Below are 25357 nucleotides of genomic sequence, written 5' to 3'. Positions count from 1 at the left end.
TATATGCCAACAAGCTGGAAAACCTAGAAGAAATGGACAACTTCCTAGAAAAATACAACCTCCCAAGACTGACCAAGGAAGAAACACAAAAGTTAAACAAACCAATTACGAGCAAAGAAATTAAAACGGTAATCAAAAAACTACCCAAGAACAAAACCCCGGGGCCGGACGGATTTACCTCGGAATTTTATCAGACACACAGAGAAGACATAATACCCATTCTCCTTAAAGTGTTCCACAAAATAGAAGAAGAGGGAATACTCCCAAACTCATTCTATGAGGCCAACATCACCCTAATACCAAAACCAGGCAAAGACCCCACCAAAAAAGAAAATTACAGACCAATATCCCTGATGAATGTAGACGCAAAAATACTCAATACAATATTAGCAAACAGAACTCAACAGTATATCAAAAGGATCATACACCATGACCAAGTGGGGTTCATCCCAGGGATGCAAGGATGGTACAACATTCGAAAATCCATCAACATCATCCACCACATCAACAAAAAGAAAGACAAAAACCACATGATCATCTCCATAGATGCCGAAAAGGCATTTGACAAAATTCAACATCCATTCATGATAAAAACTCTCAGCAAAATGAGAATAGAGGGCAAGTACCTCAACATAATAAAGGCCATATATGATAAACCCACAGCCAGCATTATACTGAACAGCGAGAAGCTGAAAACATTTCCTCTGAGATCGGGAACAAGACAGGGATGCCCACTCTCCCCACTGTTATTCAACATAGTACTGGAGGTCCTAGCCACGGCAATCAGACAAAACAAAGAAATACAAGGAATCCAGATTGGTAAAGAAGAAGTTAAACTGTCACTATTTGCAGATGATATGATACTGTACATAAAAAACCCTAAAGACTCCACTCCAAAACTACTAGAACTGATATCGGAATACAGCAAAGTTGCAGGATACAAAATTAACACACAGAAATCTGTAGCTTTCCTATACACTAACAACGAATCAATAGAAAGAGAAATCAGGAAAACAATTCCATTCACCATTGCATCAAAAAGAATAAAATACCTAGGAATAAACCTAACCAAAGAAGTGAAAGACTTATACTCTGAAAACTACAAGTCACTCTTAAGAGAAATTAAAGGGGACACTAATAAATGGAAACTCATCCCATGCTCATGGCTAGGAAGAATTAATATCATCAAAATGGCCATCCTGCCCAAAGCAATATACAGATTTGATGCAATCCCTCTCAAATTACCAGCAACATTCTTCAATGAACTGGAACAAATAATTCAAAAATTCATATGGAAACACCAAAGACCCCGAATAGCCAAAGCAATCCTGAAAAAGAAGAATAAAGTAGGGGGGATCTCACTCCCCAACTTCAAGCTCTACTACAAAGCCATAGTAATCAAGACAATTTGGTACTGGCACAAGAACAGAGCCACAGAACAGTGGAACAGATTAGAGACTCCAGACATTAACCCAAACATATATGGTCAATTAATATTTGATAAAGGAGCCATTGACATAGAATGGCAAAATGACAGTCTCTTCAACAGATGGTGCTGGCAAAACTGGACAGCTACATGTAGGAGAATGAAACTGGACCATTGTCTAACCCCATATACAAAGGTAAACTCAAAATGGATCAAAGACCTGAATGTAAGTCATGAAACCATTAAACTCTTGGAAAAAAACATAGGCAAAAACCTCTTAGACATAAACATGAGTGACCTCTTCTTGAACATATCTCCCCGGGCAAGGAAAACAACAGCAAAAATGAGCAAGTGGGACTACATTAAGCTGAAAAGCTTCTGTACAGCGAAAGACACCATCAATAGAACAAAAAGGAACCCTACAGTATGGGAGAATATATTTGAAAATGACAGATCTGATAAAGGCTTGACGTCCAGAATATATAAAGAGCTCAACAAACAAAAAACAAATAACCCAATTAAAAAATGGGCAGAGGAACTGAACAGACAGTTCTCTAAAAAAGAAATACAGATGGCCAAGAGACACATGAAAAGATGCTCCACATCGCTAATTATCAGAGAAATGCAAATTAAAACTACAATGAGGTATCACCTCACACCAGTAAGGATAGCTGCCATCCAAAAGACAAACAACAACAAATGTTGGCAAGGCTGTGGAGAAAGGGGAACCCTCCTACACTGCTGGTGGGAATGTAAATTGGTTCAACCATTGTGGAAAGCAGTATGGAGGTTCATCAAAATGCTCAAAACAGACCTACCATTTGACCCAGGAATTCCACTCCTAGGAATTTACCCTAAGAACGCAGCAATCAAGTTTGAGAAAGACAGATGCACCCCTATGTTTATCGCAGCACTATTTACAATAGCCAAGAATTGGAGGCAACCTAAATGTCCATCAGTAGATGAATGGATAAAGAAGATGTGGTACATATACACAATGGAATACTACTCAGCCATAAGAAGTGGAAAAATCCAACCATTTGCAGCAACATGGATGGAGCTGGAGAGTATTATGCTCAGTGAAATAAGCCAAGCGGAGAAAGAGAAATACCAAATGATTTCACTCATCTGAGGAGTATAGGAACAAAGGAAAAACTGAAGGAACAAAACAGCAGCGGAATTACAGAACCCAAAATGGACTAACAGGTACCAAAGCGAAAGGAACTGGGGAGGATGGGTGGGCAGGGAGGGATAAGGGGGGGGAGAAAAAGGGGGGTATTAAGATTAGCATGCATGGGGGGGAGGGAGAAAGGGGAGGGTGGGCTGCACAACACAGAGAGGACAAGTAGTGACTCTACAACATTTTGCTAAGCTGATGGACAGTAACCGTAATGTGGTTGTTAGGGGGGACCTGATATAGGGGAGAGCATAGTAAACATAGTATTCTTCATGTAAGTGTAGATTAAAGATTAAAAAAAAAAAAAGAAAGAAAGAAAGAAAAGGGGGATTACTCCTTGATAGGATAAAACTATTGGTAAATCAAAGATCAACGCATGCTTTAAATATCCTTAATGTTGATCACTTAAAGGGTGTCAGATGATCAGCTATGGAGGTACTCTTTTCTGATAATATTCCTTTCTCTTAATAAAAAAAAAAAAAAAAGCAGTTACTGTGTGCTGACCTCCAATGAGTTCTGCACAGTGGTATAGAGGGCATGTCAAAGTGTGGGCAAAGGGTCTGTTTGTTTCTACGCAGAAGATCAAGGCCTAGCTTGGACACCCAGAAAATGAACTAAGATACGATATGAGGAGGAGCTTCCGGCATCAGCACTCTCTGGAGGACTCGTGCCGGGGGATGATCATCAAAAAGCCTCCACAGGGATCCGGATGATGCTGCGGTTGTGGCTGCATCCAGCCCACCGTCTCCTGGACTTGCCATTGGAATGAGGAGGGAGATGTCTAGGCTGGCATGTGCATACAGTGAGACAACGAATTTGACCGGATCTGTACTGTTGGAACTCAACCAGGAGTTGGGAGGGGTGCAAGGTGTAGCACTCCAAAATCTCATGACTATAGACTATCTACGGTTAAAAGAACATATGGGATGTGAACAGATCCCAGAAATGGGCTGCTTTAATTTGTCTGATTTCTCTCAGACTGTTCAAGTACAGTTGGACAATATCCATCATATCATAGATAGATTTTCACAAATGCCTAGGGTGCCTAAATGGTTTTCTTGGCTTCACTGGAGATGGATGGTAATTATAGATTTGCTTTGTTTATGTCACCGTATTCCTATTATGTTAATATGTGTGTGCAAATTAGTTAGTAGTTTAAAACCTATATATACTTAAGGTACTCTACAAGAAGATATGTCAAAGAAATAATCAATCCTCCCATGTTTCCTTCATATGCTACATCTATAGCTTTTCTTCTTCCTTCCTAATTACAAACCTTAAATAGAATTCATGCCTCATATCGAATTTACCGAGTATCATAATTCCTCCAGGTGGTAAAGATACCTCGAGACAAGTGCTGGGCATAGAAGCCACAGGGCATAAATCTGCAAAGAAGTAAAAAGCTAACCTTTGCAAACAATATGGCTTCTCTCTCACTTACCAACTTTACATTTCCCTGTATGGCCCCGGAAGATGACTGGTTAGCCAGAGACGGGTAAGATTCCTCAAGGGAGGAACAACCTAAGACAGGCACAGTCGCAGAGGGGCCATCAGGTGAGAAATTGGGGATCAACAGAGGTGAGGCTCAGAACCTCACCCCCCACTGCTTTGAGAGAAATCTTCTGCATCCGTGGATGTTTTGCTGCCCTTGTCTAGCCTGGATTAATACTTAGTCCATAGGCACACACCTGATCATCTGATCATCTACATTTGCCCTCTTGCAGCACTAAACTATGTTTTCTACCTTTATCTTGCATCTACCTACCACTTCAGCATTTTATTAAAAAAAATAATAATAATAATAATAAAGGGAGAAATGTGGGATCAACATATAAATCAAGTACAAAAATCAAACGAATATTCATATTTGACCTGATTGTTTATAGGTCATAATGCATGATCAAAACCGAAAGTTTCTGTGATGAATGCCCTTGTACTGTTCACCATGTAAGAATTTATTCACTATGTAAGAATTCGTTCACCATGTAAGAACTTGTTCGTTATGCTTCAGAAGATTGGAGACTGACAAGAATTAGGCTTGAGATGGATTAATGATTGTACATTGAGCATTGACCCCCCTATACTGAATTTTATTGTTGTTAACAACCATTTGATCAATAAATATGAGAGATGCCCTCTCAAAAAATAAATAAATAAAATAATGTAAACTGCAAAAAAAAAAAAAACAAAAAAAACGCCTGCTGGGATCAGAAATGCATCACATGACCACACAGAAGGCTCACGATTGCTGAAGGTTGTCCTAGAACATAACGTGTATTGACTTACTATTGAGGATCTTTAAGTCTTCTGGAGAAGGCAAGAAAAAAAAAAGGAAAAATTCAAAATATATGTTAAATATAGGTAGTAAATTGTTAACTTACAAGATGTGCTAGACACAGATTGAAGGAAAGGAATGGTGAATATAGATCAAAAAGGATGCAAGAACATAGGAATGTTACTTGTAGATAGAAAGGGATGGAAAAGCCAACTTATTAAGGTAAAGAGCATGCTAATTCCTGATTGATGGCTGTCATCCCCAAATCCACTCCCTTGGTGACCCACATTCTGGTCCCATCCTGACCCCTTGTGTGCCCTTCCCTAGCTGTCCGTAGAGGCATCCATATGCTACGGTTGTAGCCAGGGGTATGTGCCCCGTTTCTTTGATGGAGCATTTGTTGGCTCCAGGCACCGTCTGTCTGCTGACCCCCTGTGTTCAATCTCCACCCTGTTCTCACAGCCCCACTGCCAGCAGGGAAGGGTGATAGCTGACAGAGAGGACAGAGAGACAGACGGAGACAGGGAGAATGTGAACACTGTGGGGCTTGGGGCTCAGGGACACAGGGTTCCCCCAGCCTATGTGCACCTCACTCTAAATGGGTTCACTTTCCCCTTATTTCTTACTGCAAGCTTTAAATTTTATTCTTAAGCTGGGTGATTGGATTGTCTTAAATTGGTCTGAGTCCTTCTGTTCATGACCTCTGGACAGCTTGCCCGACAGAGTACTTAGAAGCTACATCAAATTGAGATCATTTCCAACATGACAGGCAGTAATGATGACTTGTCCCCAGAGCTGGGCACATTGCTCTCCAAACAAAGCTGGAGTCCTGTTAGAAAGAAAGGGAGAATGGCTGTTGGGTAGGCGGCCGAAGTCACAAGATTCACTTGGTCTGTTCTTCAGTCCAGATCAAGTATTCTAAGTTCATTTGAGAGAAAAGAGTCCATTTGTTTTGATAACTTGCAGATATGGCACCTTTAGAATCTGTTCTCATCTGTGAAGTCCCTCTTGGAGGGGAAAGGAAGAACTGGCTCACTTCTCAAGATGCTGCTGGCACACAATTATGATTATAGAAGTTGTTGGGCTGGCTAAACACTGAGGCCACTCAGCCACTCACACAACTAAGACATCACGAGCATTCACTGCATGGTCTGGGCACGAGGATGACCAGCGTGGCTGCTTCCTGTTAGAGCTCACCAGGAGGGTAGACATTAAGGCATTGGTCATAATGACACACACTGGACTCAGCTGCCCCGTTAAGAATTTTCCCTTAGGAAAGCAAAATGTGTCGGAAGTCAAAAAAGCACAATCACAAGCATTCGTGAGCCCAAATCCGAGCTACCCTGCGCTAGCAACCTGTCCCTGTCTCTCACTGCCAACCTCCGCCTTATATCTGTCTCACTCACCTAGCCTGCCCAGTGTGATGTGTACCTTGGTTTTCTGTTGGCCTCCAAAACCCCACAATGCCATGTTCCTGCCCTCCGTGGCTCACCAGTCCTAACGAAGGCCTGCAGGTGTATACCTGATGGCCTGACCTGGCTCTTGCCTCCCAGGGTGGGCTCTGTCCTGGCAGACGCTGCATGCCCAGCACAGGCTTCCTAGTGGGACTCTCGGTGCCCCCTGCCAGGGACCCAGAGGAGGGTGTGAGGAGGGAGGAGGAAGGAGGAGGCTTCCCTGGGGATGACATTCGGTCTGAGGCTTACCCACTAATTTGCTCTGGTCACAGCAGCTACAGACACAAAGGATGAGCCCACCCAAGACCAAAACACCCTCTAGGAATGACGCCAGGGCCCTGGGGAGCTGTACTAACGCCTCCAGGCCTCCGCTGAGAGAATGACAGCAGGTCAGCTCACATTACAACAAGCCCATCTGCTTTCTCCACATGTTTCTGCACTGCCTGGAGTTGCAGAAGGAAGAACAGAAAGTGCCAGGAGCTCTGTGTGGGTAGACTCCTGCCCTAAGTTTCCAGGCCACCTCCCAGAGGGCCCCAGAAGTCCTGCACTTATTCCTAGGCGCCACCCTGGCCCACTGCCCTCACCCCCACTGCACATTCAGCTGATGCCCTGACCTTTTTTTCACAAAGAAAAATTCATTCAGTTAGTCAACAAACATTGACTAAAGGCCTACTGTATGCTGGAGCCCTGAGGATAAATCAGGAGTGGTTCTGGCCTCACAGAAGAGTGGGGAGGCAGAGGAACACACACGGGCAAGATGGGGGCCCCTGGCTCCTGTAATGGAAGCTGCAGGCCTGGGCCAGCTTCAAAGCCCTTACCCCGAACTGCAGCCCCAGCCCCCAGCTGCCTGGACCGCTTCCCCTGTGGGCTCCAGGAAAGTAGTGCCCCAGCTCCTCCCGAGGGCAACTGCCTCTCGGTGTCTGCTATTCCTTGTTGTCCCACACCGTAAGTCTCTCCCTCCCCTCCTCTGGCCTTACCAAGCCAACACCCTCAAGTCCTGCATCTAAAAAAAGCTGCATCTTTCACAGCCCCTTGCCCCTCAGGCCCCTTCTTCTCTCTCTCCCTCCCTTTGCAGTCCAGCCTCCTGAAAGAGCAGTCTACTTTTCAACTCATTCATGTATCTTGTGTCTTTTTGTCTCCACAACCCCAAGGACACTATTCTTTTTGAGGCCACCAATGATCTCTTAATGGCCAAATCTAGGGGCGTCTTTCCAATGCTAATCCTACTCGCCTAGTTACTTTCTCTGTAATGTTCTCAGTATATATTCATTGAGAAAAAGAGCCAAATATATCAGAAGTATTGATAAGGGAAAGAGTGGAAGACCCTGTCCCAGCCTCCACCCTACTCCCTGGGTTGACACACGTCTTTTCAGACATTCATCCAGGCATAAACAAAAGTAGAATCATGCACAGAGTCTGGATTTTTGTTTTAAACAAACATGAAAAACAATACCTTTCATTCTACAAGCTTCATCGGCTCCCGGTTTCCCCCCGTGTTCCAGGCCCTAATGCCCTGCCTTGAGAGGAGTATATTTAGCCCTTGGCAATTCACAAGAGCCCAATTCCTGGATATCTCACTGCATCCACTGTGGAGCCATCAGGCCTGTGGCTTAAGTCTCTGGGTTTCTGGTCCACAGAAAAATTTACCTGTTTAAGTGTATCTCTAACTTTTGAATTTTCTCCTTCTGCACTTGATCATTACATTGGAGCTTCAAACCATGAACTTTCAATGCCGATTATCCTGTTCAGTGAATGATTCTTTGAAGTTGAATCCTGTCACTACTGTGTTCATAAACCTGCAATGGCTCCTCCCTCCACCAGAGGAAAAGCCTCCGTCCTTATCAGGGCCTGCAACAGGCTGTCTGACCTCTTCTCCCGCTCTCTCCCCTCCAGCCCACTGGACTCTTGGCTGTCCCTGAAGCACTCCTGGCCCATTCCTTTGCCTGCCTCCTCCCCCAGATAGCCACACAGCTCACTTCCTCACTCTTTTGAGTCTTTTCTCAAGTCACCTTCCCAAAGAGGCCTTCTCTGTCCCCCTATAAAGTCGCCATGCTCCCTACATTTCCTACACCTCTTCCCCACTTTATTTTTTCTCCTTAACACTTGCCGCCTCCTAACATACTGTGTATTTCAATTTTCTTATTCACCATCTATCCTCCCTAGCTTATGATGAGCTCCACAAGACCAGAGATTTGGGGATGTTTTGCTCACTAGTGAATCCCCAGTGCCTGGATACTTGGTAGGTCCTCAGTAAATGTTAGTGGAATGAATGAAGTTGCTGGGTTCATTTAGCACATATCATGCATGCCCCTTGCTCCTTAGCAGCACATACAGTTCTTCATTCATGTTCTAAGGGCGCCGTCAGGCCACAAGTTAGCCATTTCCCTACATCCTTATCTCTTGGAATTCTTTCCTTCCTTGCTTTTCCTGCTCCCCTTCTGCCTCTCTGTCCGTTCCTCCCCCTTCGCCTTCCCCTCCAAGGGATTTTCCTTCACCTGCCACTGCAGGACTGAGATTCCCCAGGGTGCTCCGTGCTCCTTCTTGCTCCTCTGTACCTTCTCTCTAGGTGGGCTCACCCACACCCTCATGTCATCTACCATTTAGAAGTTCATGACACCCACATGGGACTCCAGCCCGAATGTCTCTCCTGAGCTTCAGATCCTCCTTTGCAGGTACTTGCCAGGTGACCCACAACCACCCCTTAACTCAAAAACCTGTCCAGAGGTCACCTGTGCCTTCCCTTCTGTACCCCGTCCCTACATCAGCAGGCGGGGACACTGGTTTCTTCTTCTCACAAGACAGAAACCAGAATCATCCTTGAATAGTCATGTTCCCTCATCTCCATGTGCAGGGCTACCAGATCCTGACTGTGGCCTCAGAAGCATCTCCTCAGCCAGCCTCTCTCCCCATCCCTCCTGCCCCCGCCCTGATCAGGGCCTCCTCGTCTCCCGTGGACCCTGGCGCGAGCTCCCTAATCCATCTCCCGAGCACGGTTCTCTCCCGCTCATCACCCACATTGCCACCAGATGGCTTCCTAGAAACCACGGTGGCCGCACACTGACTCTTGGCTGCCACACAGAACTTCTCTGAAGCCCGGGTATATCCCCGAACAAGGCAGATGAGAGCCTACCCTCAGGGGGCTCAGTCTGAAGACAGGCACAAGTAGTAACAGTAGATGGAGACATGTGGTGATGAGGAAAGTTTAGAATGTGAGCGGTGCACCAGCAGGGGGACCTGACTGAGTGGGGGACCAGAGGAGCCCCCATGCAGGAAGGGGCGCGGACTGGAAGATGAGCAGGAGGTCACCAGACAAAAGTCTGTGTGGGGCAGACATAGGGAAGGAGGAATATTTCAAGACAAAGGAGCAGGATTTCGAGAAGGAGAGACCTATCCAGGCCCTGGGAGGAGCTGAAGGCCGGGGAGAAGCACTGAGGGGAGCCTGAGACTCGCAGCTCACGCCTGTCGCCTCTTTTTTCACGATCCCATTACAGTAATTGTAAGGAAAAATTTGAAGGTCTTCCTTTCTGATACAGCACAGAAAAGAAAAGGACGAGATATCCGCAGATGAAGGACTTCAACAAATTTCTAGAGGGCAGAAAGCGGAAGGATGAGCATTCAGGGCTGCAGCAGAGAGGGTGGAGCCCAGAACCCTCACGGAGAGGGCTGTTCCCACAGAGCCCAATGCCGTCCCAGGCCCTGGACTTAGAGCGCACAGATGCTGTGGAGAGCAGGCGTCAGAGCGGAGCTGAGAGCCACAGGCTGATGGCCACCTGCATATTGAATATTTCTCCCCATCCAACTACATTGTGGAGGGTTAACTTTAAAAGACTCACACCTAGACATGTCATAGTAAGATCTCGGAACTATAAGGGTGAAAGAAAGAGCCTAAAAGCTCCGTTAAATGAAGGAAGGAAAGACAAAGAAGACCATACCTTTATATATATCAGGGAAATTTGAAAACTAACTGGCCATATGATGATACTAAGAATGATAGCTATTTTTAGGTGTGTTAACAGTATGGTGATTATGTTTTTTTAAAGAGTCCTTACCTTGCATTCCTATGTTTATCACTGCACTGTTTGCAGTAGCCAAGATATGGAAGCAACCCAAGTGCCCACGAATAGATGAGTGGATAAAGAAGATGTACATATACACAATGGAATATTATTCAGCCATAAAAAGAAAACAAATCCTGCCATTTGCAACAACATGGATGGAGCTAGAGGGTATCACACTCAGTGAAATAAGCCAGGTGGAGAAAGACAAGTACCAAATGATTTCATTCATCTGTGGAGTATGAAAACAAGTCAAAACAGAAGGAACAAAACAGCAGGGGACTCATAAACACTGAGAAGGGACTAGTGGTTACCAAGGGGAAGGGGAGTGGACATGGGGAGAGGGTGGGGGAGGAGTACTGATGAACCACCGTGATATACATTTGATAATAAAAAAGAAGAAGAAAGAATGAAACAGCCACAACAGGATATAACTTCCTTGCAGAAAGGACTGTTTCTCTTACTCACACTACAACCCCAATCAATGTCTAGGGCAGGGCCTGCAGAGCTGTAGGGACTGTTAGTGTTGACTAAACAAATGGTAGCACATTAGAAACAACCAACATACTCAGTATCAGAGGACCTGCTAGACAGAATATACAATCAAAACAATCTCTTGCAGCTAATAAAAATATTGTAAGAATGACAGCTGTGCAACTGTACAGAAAAGTGAGTGTGTATACTCAGGATGGGGGGAAAAGCACTGTAATAGTTAAAAATGAATAAAGAATTAAATCTACCATAAAAAAAGAGCCTTTACCTTTCTGAGATACATACTTGAATATTTATTGGTAATATAACATCTGGAATTTGCTTCAAAAGAATCTGGGAGTGGAGAGAAGTAGCTTAGGAGTATAAGTGAAATAAGTTTGGCCATGAGTTAGTAATTATTAGAGCTGGTTGATGGGTATATGAGGGTTCATTATATTGTTTTCTCTCCTTTATATGTTTTTGAGGTTTTCCATACAAAAATATAAATTATCCTCTAAGCATTGTTTTTTAAGAAGTTATTTAAGAGCATGGCTCAGCACTTCCCAGGAGAAAGAGCAAGATGAGACATTCAGAAACGGTGTACCTGACTCAGGAAAGCAGTTCCAGGAAGTCCCAGTATGAGGGCGGAGAGCTGTGCAGCTGGCCCCGGAGGCCGAGCCGCCAGAGACCCTGCAGAGAGGTGAGGGGCCAGAGGGAGGGATTCATCGGAATAGACAACGGCTTGGAAAACTCACCGACTGCAAAAAAAAAAGATGGCAATTATGCTCCCAAACTAAAATTATACAAGAAAGGCTGAATCAAATATGAAGCAAATGGAAACACAGCGCAGAGTTGAGTTGCAGGGAATCCTTTCTCGTGGTTATTATAAAGTCAAATTGTTTTGCCTTTTAGAATCAACTCGGAAAAAGTTTATAGAATATTCATTCTGGTTAAATTAAATATAAATGTCATCAAACTGCATAGCGTGTAAGGGAAGGAATAGACGGTGCAGGGAAGGTGGATGGTAGACTGGGAGCTCTCACGCTCCCATCCTACAAAGTGCAAGTTAGCGGTAGATCTGTGCAAGATGGATGAGGCAAAAAATTAAGGTTTAAATATATTTTTATAGGTTTGAGAAGTGACCTGAGGAGGAACTAGGAAGAGTTTGGTGATGGAGAAGAGAGACAAAAGGTAATAGAAGTCAACTAAGCCATTTACTATATTAGGGTGTTCAAGACTGATAAACTGAGGAACTTTGATGTAAGCATAGTACGTGCATATGGAGGTAACTACTGCAAGTACCCAAACCCAGAACCAGCTGAAAGCTTTCTCTGGGGGATGGGGAGCTCTAGGTCAGAGCGCAGCTGCTTCCATTATAATGGGGTCCTTCGTGCACGTATTGCTTTGATCAAAGGCCATATTACAGAGTGTCTTGTGAGCCATTTAAAATAGTTTATAGAGTTTTACACAGACACCAAGTGATATGATTAGATCTGTGTTCTAAATGGATTACTCTGGCTGCAGGTAGAGAATGGAATGGAGGCAAGCCCCACTGGGGGGCAAGGGAGTGGGGGCAAGACGGGAGGACCACCGCAGAAGTCCAGGCTGGAAAAGACAAAGGCCTGGCACAGCAGTAGAGAGAGCTGGATGGATTCAGGAGGTAGTAAAGAGGGTACGGAACAATCGTGCTGATGCCCAGGTCTCTGCCAGCTAGGTGGGCAATGGTCCTTTTCTTGAGCTGGAGAACTCTGGGGGAGGGACAGGAGAGTTCTGGAAGAAGATGGGCAGTTCAGTTTGGACATGTTGAGTTTGAGCCATTGAAGATGTGTGAGGCCCTCAGCAGTCTGGCACCAATCACCCTCTGCAACCTGGTTCTTGCACCCCACCTGTCCTCACCCCGTTCTCTTGTCACTCTGAGCTTCTTGCTGTTGCACAAACATACTATGTCTGCCTTTGCTTCCTCTGATGCCTCTGCAGAGAATGTTTTCCTCTCCTCTCTCAGCCTGCAGAGTTCCTGGTCATTATTTGGCTCAAATACCCTGTCTTCTCAGAAAGCTTTCAGATTCTCCCAAGAAGTGCCCCCTCCGCTGGGCACCCAGCACAGTAACAGATCGCTGTCTAGCCCTGAGCACATCCTCCCATAGATCTGTTTATATGTCTATGTTCCTCACCAGGTGATTATTCTATAGAGGAAAGGAACTGTTGCTTATTATACTTTATACTATAAGCATGAAGATATTACATTGTGTTTGTCAGCTCTCTCTGCTGGGTGATGAGTACCTGGAATGCCACACTGTAGATGATTCTGGAGGGATGCGGGCAGGGCAATGTGGTGATGGGGTTCTGGGAATATGAAAGCCTGCCAGGGTGAAGGAGACAGGAACCAGGAGCTCAGGATGAACTAACAAGAAACACCTCTCCCAGAGTAAAAATAGTCTGTTGGCCTGACATCTCATCTCATAAAATACCTGCTAGAAAGAGAAGCCTGCCTCAGGATACCAAATGTACCAGCCATTGGGAAATTTTTCTCTAAAAATTTTATCTACACATCAGGAATCTCTGACACACAGGCACAACATGCGTTTTAGTTGAGACATGCCTGGGCCAGATCTCGTCACAGCCCTGGGACATCTGAGTCCTAGGGTCCCAAGGAAAGTCATTTCAGGATGGAATCTTCCAGTATAGCAAGATGTGGGTAAATACTCTTATTTCCTTCTAACCTTTGGTATTAGCTTTCTGTAGCTGCCATACCAAATTACCACAAATTGGGTGGCTTAAAGCAACAGAAATGTGTTCTCTCGCAGTTCTGGAGACCAGAAATCAAAAGCAAGTGTCAGCAGGCCGCACTCCCCAGGAGACTTTAGAGTGTTTTCCTTCCTTGTCTCTCCCAGCTTCTGGAGATGCCAGGAGGTCCCTGGCTTGCTGGGCTGCATTGCTCCAGTGTCTGTCTCTGTCTTCACTTGCCTGTCTCCTCTTCTGTGTCTTATCCTTTCCATCTCTTATAAGGACACTTGTCAATGAATTTAGCAACCACTTGAATAATCCAGGATGTTCTCATCTGGAGATCCTTAATTTAATTCCATCTCAAAGGTCTTTTTCCAAATAAAGCCATATTCATAGTTTGGGGATATAGGCATATCTTTCTGGGGGGATGCCATCCTGCCCACTACACCGTCTGCATGGAAAATGCAAGTAGAACACAGGATCTGTTAATTTTGGGATATAAACAATTTCTCTTAAAGGAGACATACACAATATTCTTTAAGAATTTAGACTGAATAGTGAAAAACTACCACAAAAAAGCAGCAGCAAAAAAGCCCAAACCTAACCAACAACATTAACATGATTGTTTCTGTCTTTGTTGTCACAGTCACACAGAAGCCTCTGTGCAGACTGTGGTCTTATTGTCTCTCCCCTGGAAGCTTCTAAGGCCCAGTGTGTTGAGCTCTGAGGACAGTAGATCATTGTGACATTTTGCCAAAAATTTCTAGCTAAAAAAGAAAGGATTATTTTGCACAGGAAATTCTATCATCACTGCTAAAGAAGAGAATGATTGGAGAAGGAAGAAGAGAGGAAGAAGCACGGGGCCACGCATGAGGGGCCACGCATGAGGGGCCACGCGCAGCCTCCAGCCTTTCCTGCCGAGAGAGACCCTCGTGGTTTGCGTTTTAGTCTGGATGCGGGAGCAGGGCCTTTCCTCTTTGCCGAATGCCCCGAGCACATCTGTATTTCTGTTCCCGGCTCCTGCTCCAGCCATTCTGTCTAGAATTGGAGTCCTGTAGGGTTAGATAGATGTTTGCATTGCTAACTATGCTATACTGGCCTCTATTTGATCAACATCTGAGAATGTAACCAGAAGTTTACATTCAGAAAAGTCCAGGAAAAACAGCCCCTCCGTGGCCTCATTCCTAGCTACTGAAATTAATGAACTCTTGAACCACATTAACCTATTGTTGTTTACAGACTCTCAGATGAGAGTCAGATATGTAGACAGTAAATTCTGCCCCTATTTTGAAAGGGACAATCCAAGTGATGAGAGTCACTGCCATGTGGCAAATTGACATTTAGCAATGATCACTGAACATATTGAATAACTATTGGATAGTTATTGAGAACAGTGCCCTCTGACCCTATTCTGAAAAAGAAAAATCATAGCAATGAAAATCACTATTTATGTGACAAATTGCTGCCATTTCATCATGATCAGCATCTCATGAACACTCAGAGTTATATTCCAAATGAGGAAAATACGGTATCTTGCTCCTGGGAGCTTGAGCCATCTTGGGAATAGGTCATGAAAAGAGACCTACATCATCCTTGTTTGCATTTAACAATGCTAGTATTTCATCGATGCTCAGTCAGATCAGCAAACCCCATTCTACTTGTGATTTCTTCCTCAGACCACACAGTCTCAGAGGCAGAGCTCATCTGTTTCTTGCTCATTGTTCAATGTCACAAATTATTACGCTGAGGGCTGTTAAAACTGTTCTATCTTCATTTAATAGTCTCAAAGCTGCCAGTAAGCAGCTCTTCTGAGAATTTGGAACTCGCCCTTTGGCTACCTGTGCACCCCTCCTCCTGCCCTCCCGCCACTCCCCCAACTGCACGGACCTCAGCGTGACTCCCCCAACATGTCCTGTCTAGAAGGGAAGGTGTCCATCAACACTTACTTTTCAGTCTTTTGGTATAATTTACTTCAGATTATCTTATTTTGAGCTCTCTGCTAATGAGCTCTTAGAACCATTGAATAGAAAGCTGTATAAGTTGATCTCTAAGGATTTTTTCTACCTGTACCCATGTTGGTAAGTGGAAGGTAAGTTAAGCAAGGTATACTAACTGGGACAAGAGTTTAGGTAAGAGCTGAGCTGTTCTTACCTGCCATCTTTAAAGCCAGATGCAATTGGTGGATTTCACATTTCCAAACATTTGGTGCTGTCTTCTTCTCCAAGCCCATCTGAAGGCATATTCCATAACACAGTGGAAGTCTGGCCTCTGGGTTGCTGATTTTGTCCACCCTGACCCAAGCAGGTACTCCACTTTACAATTATGGAAATGGTTAAATAGCACTTTGCAGGTCTTTCAGATTCAGCTTTCCTGATTTGGACACTGACCTATGTGAAAGGAACACAGAGCCCCAAAATGTCACTCTTGAGGGGGAAAAAAGAGCCTTTTAAGTCAAAACTCATCTGTGAGAATAAAACCAGCCAAGGAGGAATGACTAAAGGTACCAAAGGCAAGGTCTTTCCATGTCTCCGTGGACCAGGCCTGCTGGTTCCCTTCCAAGCAACCAAGCAAGTCTGAGGAGTCACATAAAGTGGCCTGAAAAATGAATCACAAATATAAAAATTCAATTTACAACAGGTGCAAATGATCTGAGATTTGCCACTATGATTTAGAAATAAAGAAAGTCCCTCTGACCTTGGAGAGGAGTGGGCTTAACAAGTTGCAGGCCTGAGAAAGAAGAGGCCCTTTTTGCTTCCCCTGGGCTCGGTAAGCAAGAACAAAACATGATTTGTTCCAGTCTTAACTGCAAAAGATTGGTATCTGTATCTGGGCAAAGTCCCTTTACAGCCACTCCGGGCGGCCCATCCCCCTCATGTCCTACAGGTGCCAGACACTCCTCTTCTTTACTGATGATGATACACTGGGGAGACACCAGGGGGCACAGGAGCCAGACTGGTGCGCTGAGCCTAATGGAAGGGGCTGATGCACGTGGCTACCACCACGACAGGGACAGTTACAAACATAAAGGATCCGGGATGGGACTCTGTGGGCCCAGGCATAGGGTTCAGAGTGTAGTGTGAGTTAGAATAGGTAACACAACGGAACATAACACAGATTACAGAGGGCTTTTAATTTTATATTTATTTAATAATGTGGCTTTAAAAAACACAAAAGGCCTTCTTTCTACCCTGACCTCTCCCAAATTTAAGATACTGAGATAGGAACAAGTGGCCCTCCTATTGCTTTTTCCCATGTTTGGGACACATCATAGAATCTGGACACAAAAGGGAATTCAGGACACATGATAAAACCCTTGCTATAAATATACATTTTACATTTGATTTTCCTGATGTTTACAGGCAAACTGCAGGGTCACTGGAAGAACTGATTCAATGGCCTTACTGGCAGCAGGGCACCAAAATTTAAAGCAGTCTGGGGAATTGGATGTCATTGGCATCCTTATTCTGTTTGCTCACACTATAAGCTAATCACTTAAAATATTAAAGTAGAGAATGTTCAGATGCACAAGTGTGAAGATTTAAGGTGATTTTTATTTGAGGAATTTTTCCTTTTATTTATTAAATATTCAGAACATTGATTTTAAGCAATTGGTGATCTAATTTTGCACAGTAAATAAGCACAGACTTTAGAATCAGACAGCCTGGGTTTCGGGTTTGAGCTCAGCCAATTATTAACCGTGACCTTTGGCTCCCCTCCCTATCTTTCCCCACCGCCCTAGCTTGATGACCCTCACCACCTTTTCCGGGGACCCTGAGATCACCTCCTCCAAGACTCCCTCCTCCCTCCTACCACCAGCACTGGTAACTGCAGGCAGTAAAGAAACATGGGTTATGAAATAATGTGTGTGTGGTCTAATTCTATCTGTATAGAATGGTATATAGGACTGTGAATATATTTATGGATGTATACAGAAAACCCCCACACAGAATAAACCTAACAATTTTGAAAGTGGTTCTCCAACATGTTCTCTAGTCTTTGTATCTTAGAAACTATTGAGAATTAGGAAAATATTATTTTACAATCTGAAGATAATTAAAACTACTTTTAAAAAAGAAAAAATAAGAAAGAAAGCTTGCAGTGACATTCTACTGCAAATAGGAAAAAGACCAAACTGGAATTTAAGGTCCTCCAGTCATGACCCCAGACTTTTTCAATATTATCTTCTCCCGTATTTCTGACATGTACCCTAAACCAAATGCTAGGCACTGTTTACCCTGAATTCAGCCTTCACAGTCCAACTTCCAAGCTCAGCCTATTTCATAGCCTGTGTTTTGACAACTTCCCAGGGGCCTGTACCTGCCGGTAAGCACACGAAGCATTCATTTCTTACGGATATGTAACAAAATTGTGTTCTCTCCCCTTCGATAAGCAGTAAGCTCCTCAAAGGCAGGTGTGTCTTCTTCCCAGAATACCTGGCTCACTTCCCTTCATCCAAAAATAGCCAATAGACGTTGGCTAAAGAAGTGGAGAGGATGATACACCTGGGGCAGTTGCAGAAGACTTTTAGGGGTGGGATTTGAGCTGGGTTAAAAAGAGGTACTATTTAGACAGAAAAGACAGCTGATTACTTACCATTGGATTCTTTCAAAGGCTTTATCATTCTTAGATTGCTTAATACTACAGAGAACATTGATCCTAAAAGTTATCTTTTAAATGGGAGATGTATCTCCTTATTTTGCACTTCTATTCTTAACCTAAAAGAATACAATATTTACAATTGAAAACTAGTTAAAAAAGAAAGTGTCATCAGACTGAGAAGTGACTGGTGGTTACCGTCGAGGAGGGGTTGGAGTGGGTGAGTGAGGAGGGTGAGGGGCATAAAGGGGCACAAAAATTCTCAATTATATAAGTTGCTCATGGGGTGTTAGTACATCACGGAGAAATATAGCCATTGGATCTGTAACATCTTCCTAATGTTGACAGATGGTAACTGCACTAGTTGGGGTGAGGACTTAATAATATGGGTAACTGTTGAACTACTGTGTTAAAAGCAATATAAGATTGCATATCAGGAACCCTCCTACACTGTTGGTGGGAATATAAATTGGTGCAACCCCTGCGGAAGGCAGTATGGAGGTCCCTCAAAAAACTAAAAATAGAAATGCCATTTGATCGAGTAACTCCACTTCCAGGAATTTAGCCAAAGAAAACAAAATCCCTGATTCGAAAAGATGTATGCACCCCTATGTTTATCACTGCACAATTTGTAATAGTCAAGGTATGGAAGCACTGTAAGAGTCCATCAACAATGAAATATTATTCAGCTATAAAAGAAAATAAATCCTGCCATTTGCAACAATATGGATTGATCTAAAGAGTATTATGCTCAGTGAAATAAGCCAGGCAGAGACAGACAAGTACCATATGATGTCACTTATTTGTGGAATAAAAACAGTAAAACAGAAGGAACAAAAAGTAGACTCATAGACACTGAGAAGTGACTAGTGGTCACCAAGGAGGAGGGGTTGGGGTGGATGCGGGGAGGAGAAGGGGGATAAAGTGCCACGAAAATTCACAATCACAATATAAGGTGGTCATGGGATGGTAGTACAGACTGGAGAATATAGTCAATGATTCTGTAACACCTTTCTACATGATAGATAGTAACTGCACTGGAGGGAGTAAGGATTAAATAATATGGGTAACTATTGAACCACTGTGTTGTACATTTGAAACCAATGTAAGCTGTATATTAATGATAGCTCAATAAAAAAAGATTGTATATCAACTATATTTCAATTTTAAAAAAAGAGTCATCGGAAAAGAAAATTAAAAGACAAATGACAAACTGGAAAAATATTTACAATGTGTATAATAAAGGGTTAATTAATAATTGCATATCAACAACAAAACATTAGTAAATGGGTAAAAGGTGAAAAAAGCCATTCACGAAAAGAAAAAATCCAAGTAGACAATGAATAAGAGGGAAAGAAGCTTAACTTGATTTGTAACAAAATAAATGGGAATTAGACCTATATACAATTATTTCGTCTTCCAAAGTGAGAAAAGGTACTACTCAATGCCAGTGAGCAAAAGATCAGGAACCTTCATGGGGCCGTAACTTTTCTGGAAAACAATTTAGTAATAAGTTTCAAGAGTTTTAAAAATAATTAATTCCCTTTGACCTGTAATTCTACCCATAGGAATTAATCAGAAATATGCACAAAGTTTTATATACAAGCAGCACCATTCATAAGATTAAAAACTAGAAACAAGACTATCAACTATAAGAACAAAATTAAGGTATAATGCCACATTTATTTGATGCAAGCACTAAAAATTATATATTTTTAGAGAATAGTTACTGTCATTGGGGAAAATGCTTATAATATAATATAAAGCTGGAGAAAATAAGAAGATGCATTCTGGAAACAGGACTGAAAATAAAAACTGCCTCTGAGGAAAGCGAGATCTTTCACATTTTACTGTTCGTTTTTTCTTTTCAATGAGTAATAACAATAGTAGTGACTATACTACTAGTAGTAATTTGAATGTTTACTGTGGATCAAGCATTGTGCTAAGTGTTTTGTGTTTATTTTCCCACTGAATCTCACAACAACCTGATTAGGTAAGTACTGTTATTATCATCCCCCTTTTATAGATCAGGAAACTGAGGCATAGAGAGTCAAACAAGTAGCTCAAAGTAAAGCTAGGATTCAAGTGTGGAATTTTGACTGCAGAGTCTTAGTCTCTTTAAAGACACGGGGTGCCTCTGTTTATATATTTGTAGTATTGTGTCTCTAAATTAAGAAATTGACCCCATCTCAGCTCTGGCCGTTCCTTCAGGTGTAAAAGCTTCTCCGACCCAGCTACCTAACTCCCTGATCTCTTCAAGCCCTTGCTTAACTGTTACCTTCACAATGAACACAGGGTTCAAAATTGCAACCCGCTTCTCCTCTTTTACTCTGGTTTATTTTTTTCCATAGTATTTATCTAGCACATTATACAGTTTTCAGATTCGCCGTATTATTTCTGCTCCCCCTTCCATGTGAACTCCACTAGGTCAGGGGTTTTTATCTGTCTTGCTAACTGTTGTATCATATCCTGAAAAGGTACTGGCACAAAACCAGATGCTCAACAAGTATTGGTGGATTAAATAAGTTTTTAAAACAGTTTAATTTCAACTTTGCTTTCTTTCTTTACATTATAAGCATGTATATTCATGTATGGTGGGAGAGAAGAAAAAAATTCAAAATGGTAGTGGTGATTTCAAGTGATATGTTTCCTTTATTATCGTTTTTGTTTCCCTGTGGCTCTATTCCTAAAATTCGATGTTAAAATGTATTATTTTAATCATGAAAAAAATGCTTTGTAAGTCTCTCCTAAACCTCGGTTAGCATGCGTTGCCAAGCACAGCTAATTATCTTTGCGTTTCAAACAGAAAAACGGCTTCATACAATTTGCAGCAATCGATCACTGCAAAGGTATTGATATGGATGGTCCTGAAGTAAATGATTGCTTTTAAATAATCGCCCGGTATATTGTGGTTAAATATTCCTTCAAGGAATAAAAGTCCTTGCCTCGCCTGTTGACTGCGCATCCCCGAGGAACACACCCACCCACCTAGCAACCGGGAGCAGAGCTGAAGCACAGCGCTGCGCCTTTAATTCCCGGGTTTGGGGGAGGGCGGCGGAGAGAATTTCCGCTCCCCCCACTCCCTCCGCAGCCCTGGTGGCAGCTGTCACCTGTAAGGCGAGCACCGCGCTCGGGGGATGGAGCCCGGCGCCCACTGGACAGAATAAAGAGGCAGAGACCTACCCCGAAGCCTGGGGGCCCAGAGGGGAGGCGGGGGTGGGCGCGCGCCGCCGCCCCCAGCGCCTTTCTCCAGGAGACACCTGGACTCCGCGGCGCGGGCGCGAACAAGGTCCAGCATCGGGGACACGCCCGTCCGGCCCCGGTGAGCCTGGCCCAGGCTGATGCGACTTCCGGAATCCTGCTCCGGCGCCGCGACGCCCACCTGGCCCAGCAGCCGGGACCCGAGGGCCGGTGGGAGGCGACGGCCCCGGCTCCCCCGCACGGCGCGCGCTGACCATGGCCCTGGCCGCGGCCGCGGCCGCTGCGGCGGCCGGGGTGAGCCAGGCGGCGGTGCTGGGCTTCCTGCAGGAGCACGGCGGAAAGGTGCGCAACTCGGAGCTGCTGAGCCGCTTCAAGCCGCTGCTGGATGCGGGCGACCCGCGCGGCCGCGCCGCCCGCAGGGACCGCTTCAAGCAGTTTGTCAACGACGTGGCCGTGGTGAGGGAGTTCGACGGCGTTAAGTTCGTGGTGCTGCGGAAGAAGCCGCGGCCCCGCGAGGGACCAGAACCCCTGCCCTCCTGCGTCCCCAGCACCTCCGCGCCAGCAGCCGCGCCGTCGAAGCTCGCTTCCTCCTCACCGGGGGAGGCCGCTGCCGCAGAGGCTCCAGCACTGGCCTCGGCACAGCGGTCCGTGGAGCCACCCGAGGACCCAGCCCTGCCATCGCAGCCACCGGACGCCCGCCGGCCTCTGGCCTCCGAGCCCGCTCAGCCGACTGGGGCGCTGTTGTCTGGCGCGGCCCAGCAGTCAGGGGGGCCCTCGGGCGCTCGGATTCCAGCCTTTGAGCTAGTCCAGCCCTCCGAGGAACTCCCTGCAGATGTGTCCCCACCGTCTAGGGCACTGTCGGCGGCGACCCTGTCCCACCCGGAGGCGTCAGACCCGGAAGCTGGGTCTGGGGAGGCAAAAGGGCCTCCACCACCCCGTCCGCGCGCGCCGCCTAAGCCCTGCATGCTGCCCGTGCGCTGCGTCCCGGGCCCCGCCGCGCTCCGGGTCCGGGCGGAGGAGCAGGGCCTGCGCCGGCAGCTGTCGGAGGAGCCGAGCCCGCGGAGCTCCCCGCTGCTGCTTCGGAGGCTCTCCGTAGAGGAGTCCGGCCTGGGCCTCGGCCTCGGTGCGGGCCGCTCCCCGCACCTGAGGCGCCTGTCGCGCGCCGGCCCGCGCCTGCTGAGCCCCGACACGGAGGAAGTACCCGCTGCGCCGCCGCCGTCCCCCGTGCCCCTAGAGCCGGCCGAGCACGAGTGGCTGGTGCGGACGGCCAGTGGCCGCTGGACTCACCAGCTGCACGGGTTGCTGCTGCGCGACAGCGGCCTGGCGGCCAAGCGCGACTTCATGTCTGGCTTCACGGCCCTGCATTGGGCCGCCAAGAGCGGCGACGGCGAGATGGCGCTGCAGCTGGTGGAGGTCGCGCGGCGTGGGGGCGCGCCAATCGACGTGAACGCGCGTTCACACGGCGGCTACACGCCACTGCACCTGGCGGCACTGCACGGCCACGAGGACACCGCGGTGCTGCTGGTGGTGCGCCTGGGTGCGCAGGTGCACGTGCGTGATCACAGTGGGCGGCGCGCCTACCAGTACCTACGGTCCTGCTCCTCGTATGCGCTGCGTCGTCTACTCGGCGACCCTGGTCTGCGAGACTTTACCGAACCCGACGCCACCGCTGGAGGTAGTGGCAGTCTTGCGGCGCGGCGTCCAGTGCAGGTGGCAGCCACCATCCTCAGTTCCACCACCAGCGCGTTTCTAGGTGTCCTGGCCGACGACCTGATGCTCCAGGACCTGGCTCGAGGCCTCAGGAAGTCGGGCTCCCTCAGCAAGTTCTTGGGTGCCTCACCCATAGATCCTCGTAAAAAGTCAAAGACTCGCAGTAGCTTGCCGGCCTTTTCAGAAATCTCTCGTCGACCCACTGCGGGGCCCCTTGCCGGTCTAATGCCCAGCCTGCCCCCCACAGCCTGACGGTCCTTGGGGCTACTGGTTGGTAGATCTAACCGGGCCTGCCCCTCATGATCTAAGCGTGCCCAAGCCGGCGCCCCAGCCACGTGTGGCTCTGTCCTGTTTCCAGCTTTGTCCACTGCAGCCTGTTTTATCCAGGTGGGCCTATGCTTCTAGCTTCTGTGTGAAGCTTGCCCTCCTCTCTCCAGAGATGAGATCCAAGATCTCAGGGAGAGCTTCACTATGAAGAATTCCAGAAATCAGGCTTGAACTCTGAAGGCTTGGCATTTAGGATGAAAGGTTAAGGGGCCCCTGAGTGAGTTCACCAACCAATGCCTCTGCCTCTAAAAGACTCCCAAGCCAGAATTGCAGCAAGGGTCTTTTGAAATGTTGACTGATGTTGGATTGTCAGCTTTAAGATATGTAATGGTTTTTGTAATTTGATGCTTTTATCCAGTTTTTCAATTGAAATGAGGTAAAACAATTTTCATAATAACCTTTTGAAATTATATTTTTCCACTGTTAAGCAAAATGCTAAGAAATTTTCAATCTTTTGTTAAATATTTTGGAATTCTATTTTAAAGAAATAGATGATCAAGATCTAAAGGTATTTGGTCCCAATCAACAAAACCCTTAAATGTTTATCTACCTCATTTTAGGCAATCAAGGCTCTCGATAGGGAGTCTTGAACACAGAATGTGACCATTGTGAACGTACTTAATTTCAGTTGTACTGTGAATGCTAAATTGTAGGAAACAAGTACATCTTGGGAGTAAGGTGATTTAACAAGGAAAGAAAAAGGGACATTTTGGCAAATACTTTTAATTTGTGGTTGTCTTTACGGTGAAATATAAATGTATCTTTGGCACTAGTGGGTGGCTACTTTGATTTGGCATGAATATTTTAATTTTTTTAAGTGCAATTTATTTGTGAATTGCACCATTGTGCCATGTTTCTGAATCTGTGGTTTTCAAATCAGGCTGAGCCTTTCACTGCATTAGGTGAATATTCAAAGGAAAAACAATGTCATAATATTACAGCCAAAAAAAACCACAAAAAACTGGTTAAACAATAATGGATACACTTAAGCAACCATTTTATAAGAAAGTTCTGTACAAGCAAAAATTATGTGCTAACCACTTTAAAAACCATCTGAAGGCAAACAACTTATTCCAAAATAGCAACTGTAGAATTTCTTTGCACAGTGACCTTGGAGTGGCGGCTTAACTTTTCTGGACCTTTACTCCTGTCTGTAATTGAGAATGTTTGTAGGTCTTGCCCAGATTTCCCAGGTTCAATTAGAATGGCTCTTTTTCTGTTTTAGAGGTGTGGAATCTATTTGCTCAATCAACCTTCTTTATATTGGGGTAATGCTGTACTTTTGCAAATCGTGTTTGCATGTCATTAGTTACATCAAATGATTTGTGTTGCACAGGGCAGTGGGGCTCCCCTGCTATCTATACATATATCAGATTTAAATTTAATTTAAGATTTTAATTAAATATTCGATTTAAGTAATGAAATAGTCTCACATTTTGTTCCTGCTTGTGTGATGATTTATTTCCCTTAAGTATTTTATAGCTCTTACTACTGTTTTTTTCTTTTCATCTACTTAATTTCTTCCTTTTCTCCTCATTCTTCTGCTTTTTTCAAGCATTCTATTATTGAGAATGTTTGGATTGCTCTGCAAAATGAAAGGGTCAACCACATACAGATAATGGTAGCCAAAAACTGTAGATAAATGTAGGTAGGTCCTAATCCAACCCTTTCCTCCTTCCTTGCCTGGAATTCTACTAAACTGCGTAAATTATTTTAAAATGCAAATGAGATCTTCTGCCTCTGCAGAAAAATTGTGGGAGGCAATAATTACAGCAACCTTGAGGAGCTGAAGGTCTAGAAGACAGAATAAGGTACTAGCGATTTCCCATGGTAAAAGAGAGGTTTGACTGCGGGGAATCAATGTCACAAACAAGGGATGATCTGCCTTAAGAAAGACAAAATCTAAACTAGCAAATTCGGAATAACAATAATTCTTATTTA

The 25357-nt window shown here is 45.0% G+C and overlaps 1 protein-coding gene and 1 long non-coding RNA gene across 4 annotated transcripts in view; one reads left to right on the top strand and one right to left on the bottom strand.

The window, feature by feature from the left end:
* The window catches only part of LOC140846093 (uncharacterized), a 41573-nt gene that overhangs the window by 14340 nt on the left and 1876 nt on the right, over positions 1–25357 (bottom strand). The window contains exons 1-3 of one of the 3 annotated variants that reach the window (XR_012124983.1): positions 16277–16541; positions 16087–16177; positions 15734–15969 (exon numbers count right to left, since the gene is read on the bottom strand). The exons of 1 other annotated variant lie outside the window; for it this stretch is intronic. This is a non-coding gene — a long non-coding RNA (uncharacterized lncRNA). Of the gene's footprint in view, positions 1–15733; positions 15970–16086; positions 16178–16276; positions 16542–25357 lie in introns of those variants that run through there. One more of the 3 variants, XR_012124985.1, reaches the window with a different exon arrangement.
* On the top strand, positions 19475–24848 carry LOC140846092 (ankyrin repeat domain-containing protein SOWAHA-like). The gene has a single exon (XM_073221519.1). It carries the CDS (start codon positions 21635–21637, stop codon positions 23339–23341), a length of 1707 nt encoding a protein of 568 aa, XP_073077620.1. The 5' UTR covers positions 19475–21634; the 3' UTR covers positions 23342–24848.

This window comes from Manis javanica, chromosome 14 (genome assembly GCF_040802235.1).
Source record: "Manis javanica isolate MJ-LG chromosome 14, MJ_LKY, whole genome shotgun sequence".
Lineage (NCBI taxonomy): Eukaryota > Metazoa > Chordata > Mammalia > Pholidota > Manidae > Manis > Manis javanica.
The sequence above is the reverse complement of the archived record's forward strand: the minus strand, read 5'-3'. Positions and strand labels throughout refer to the sequence as shown.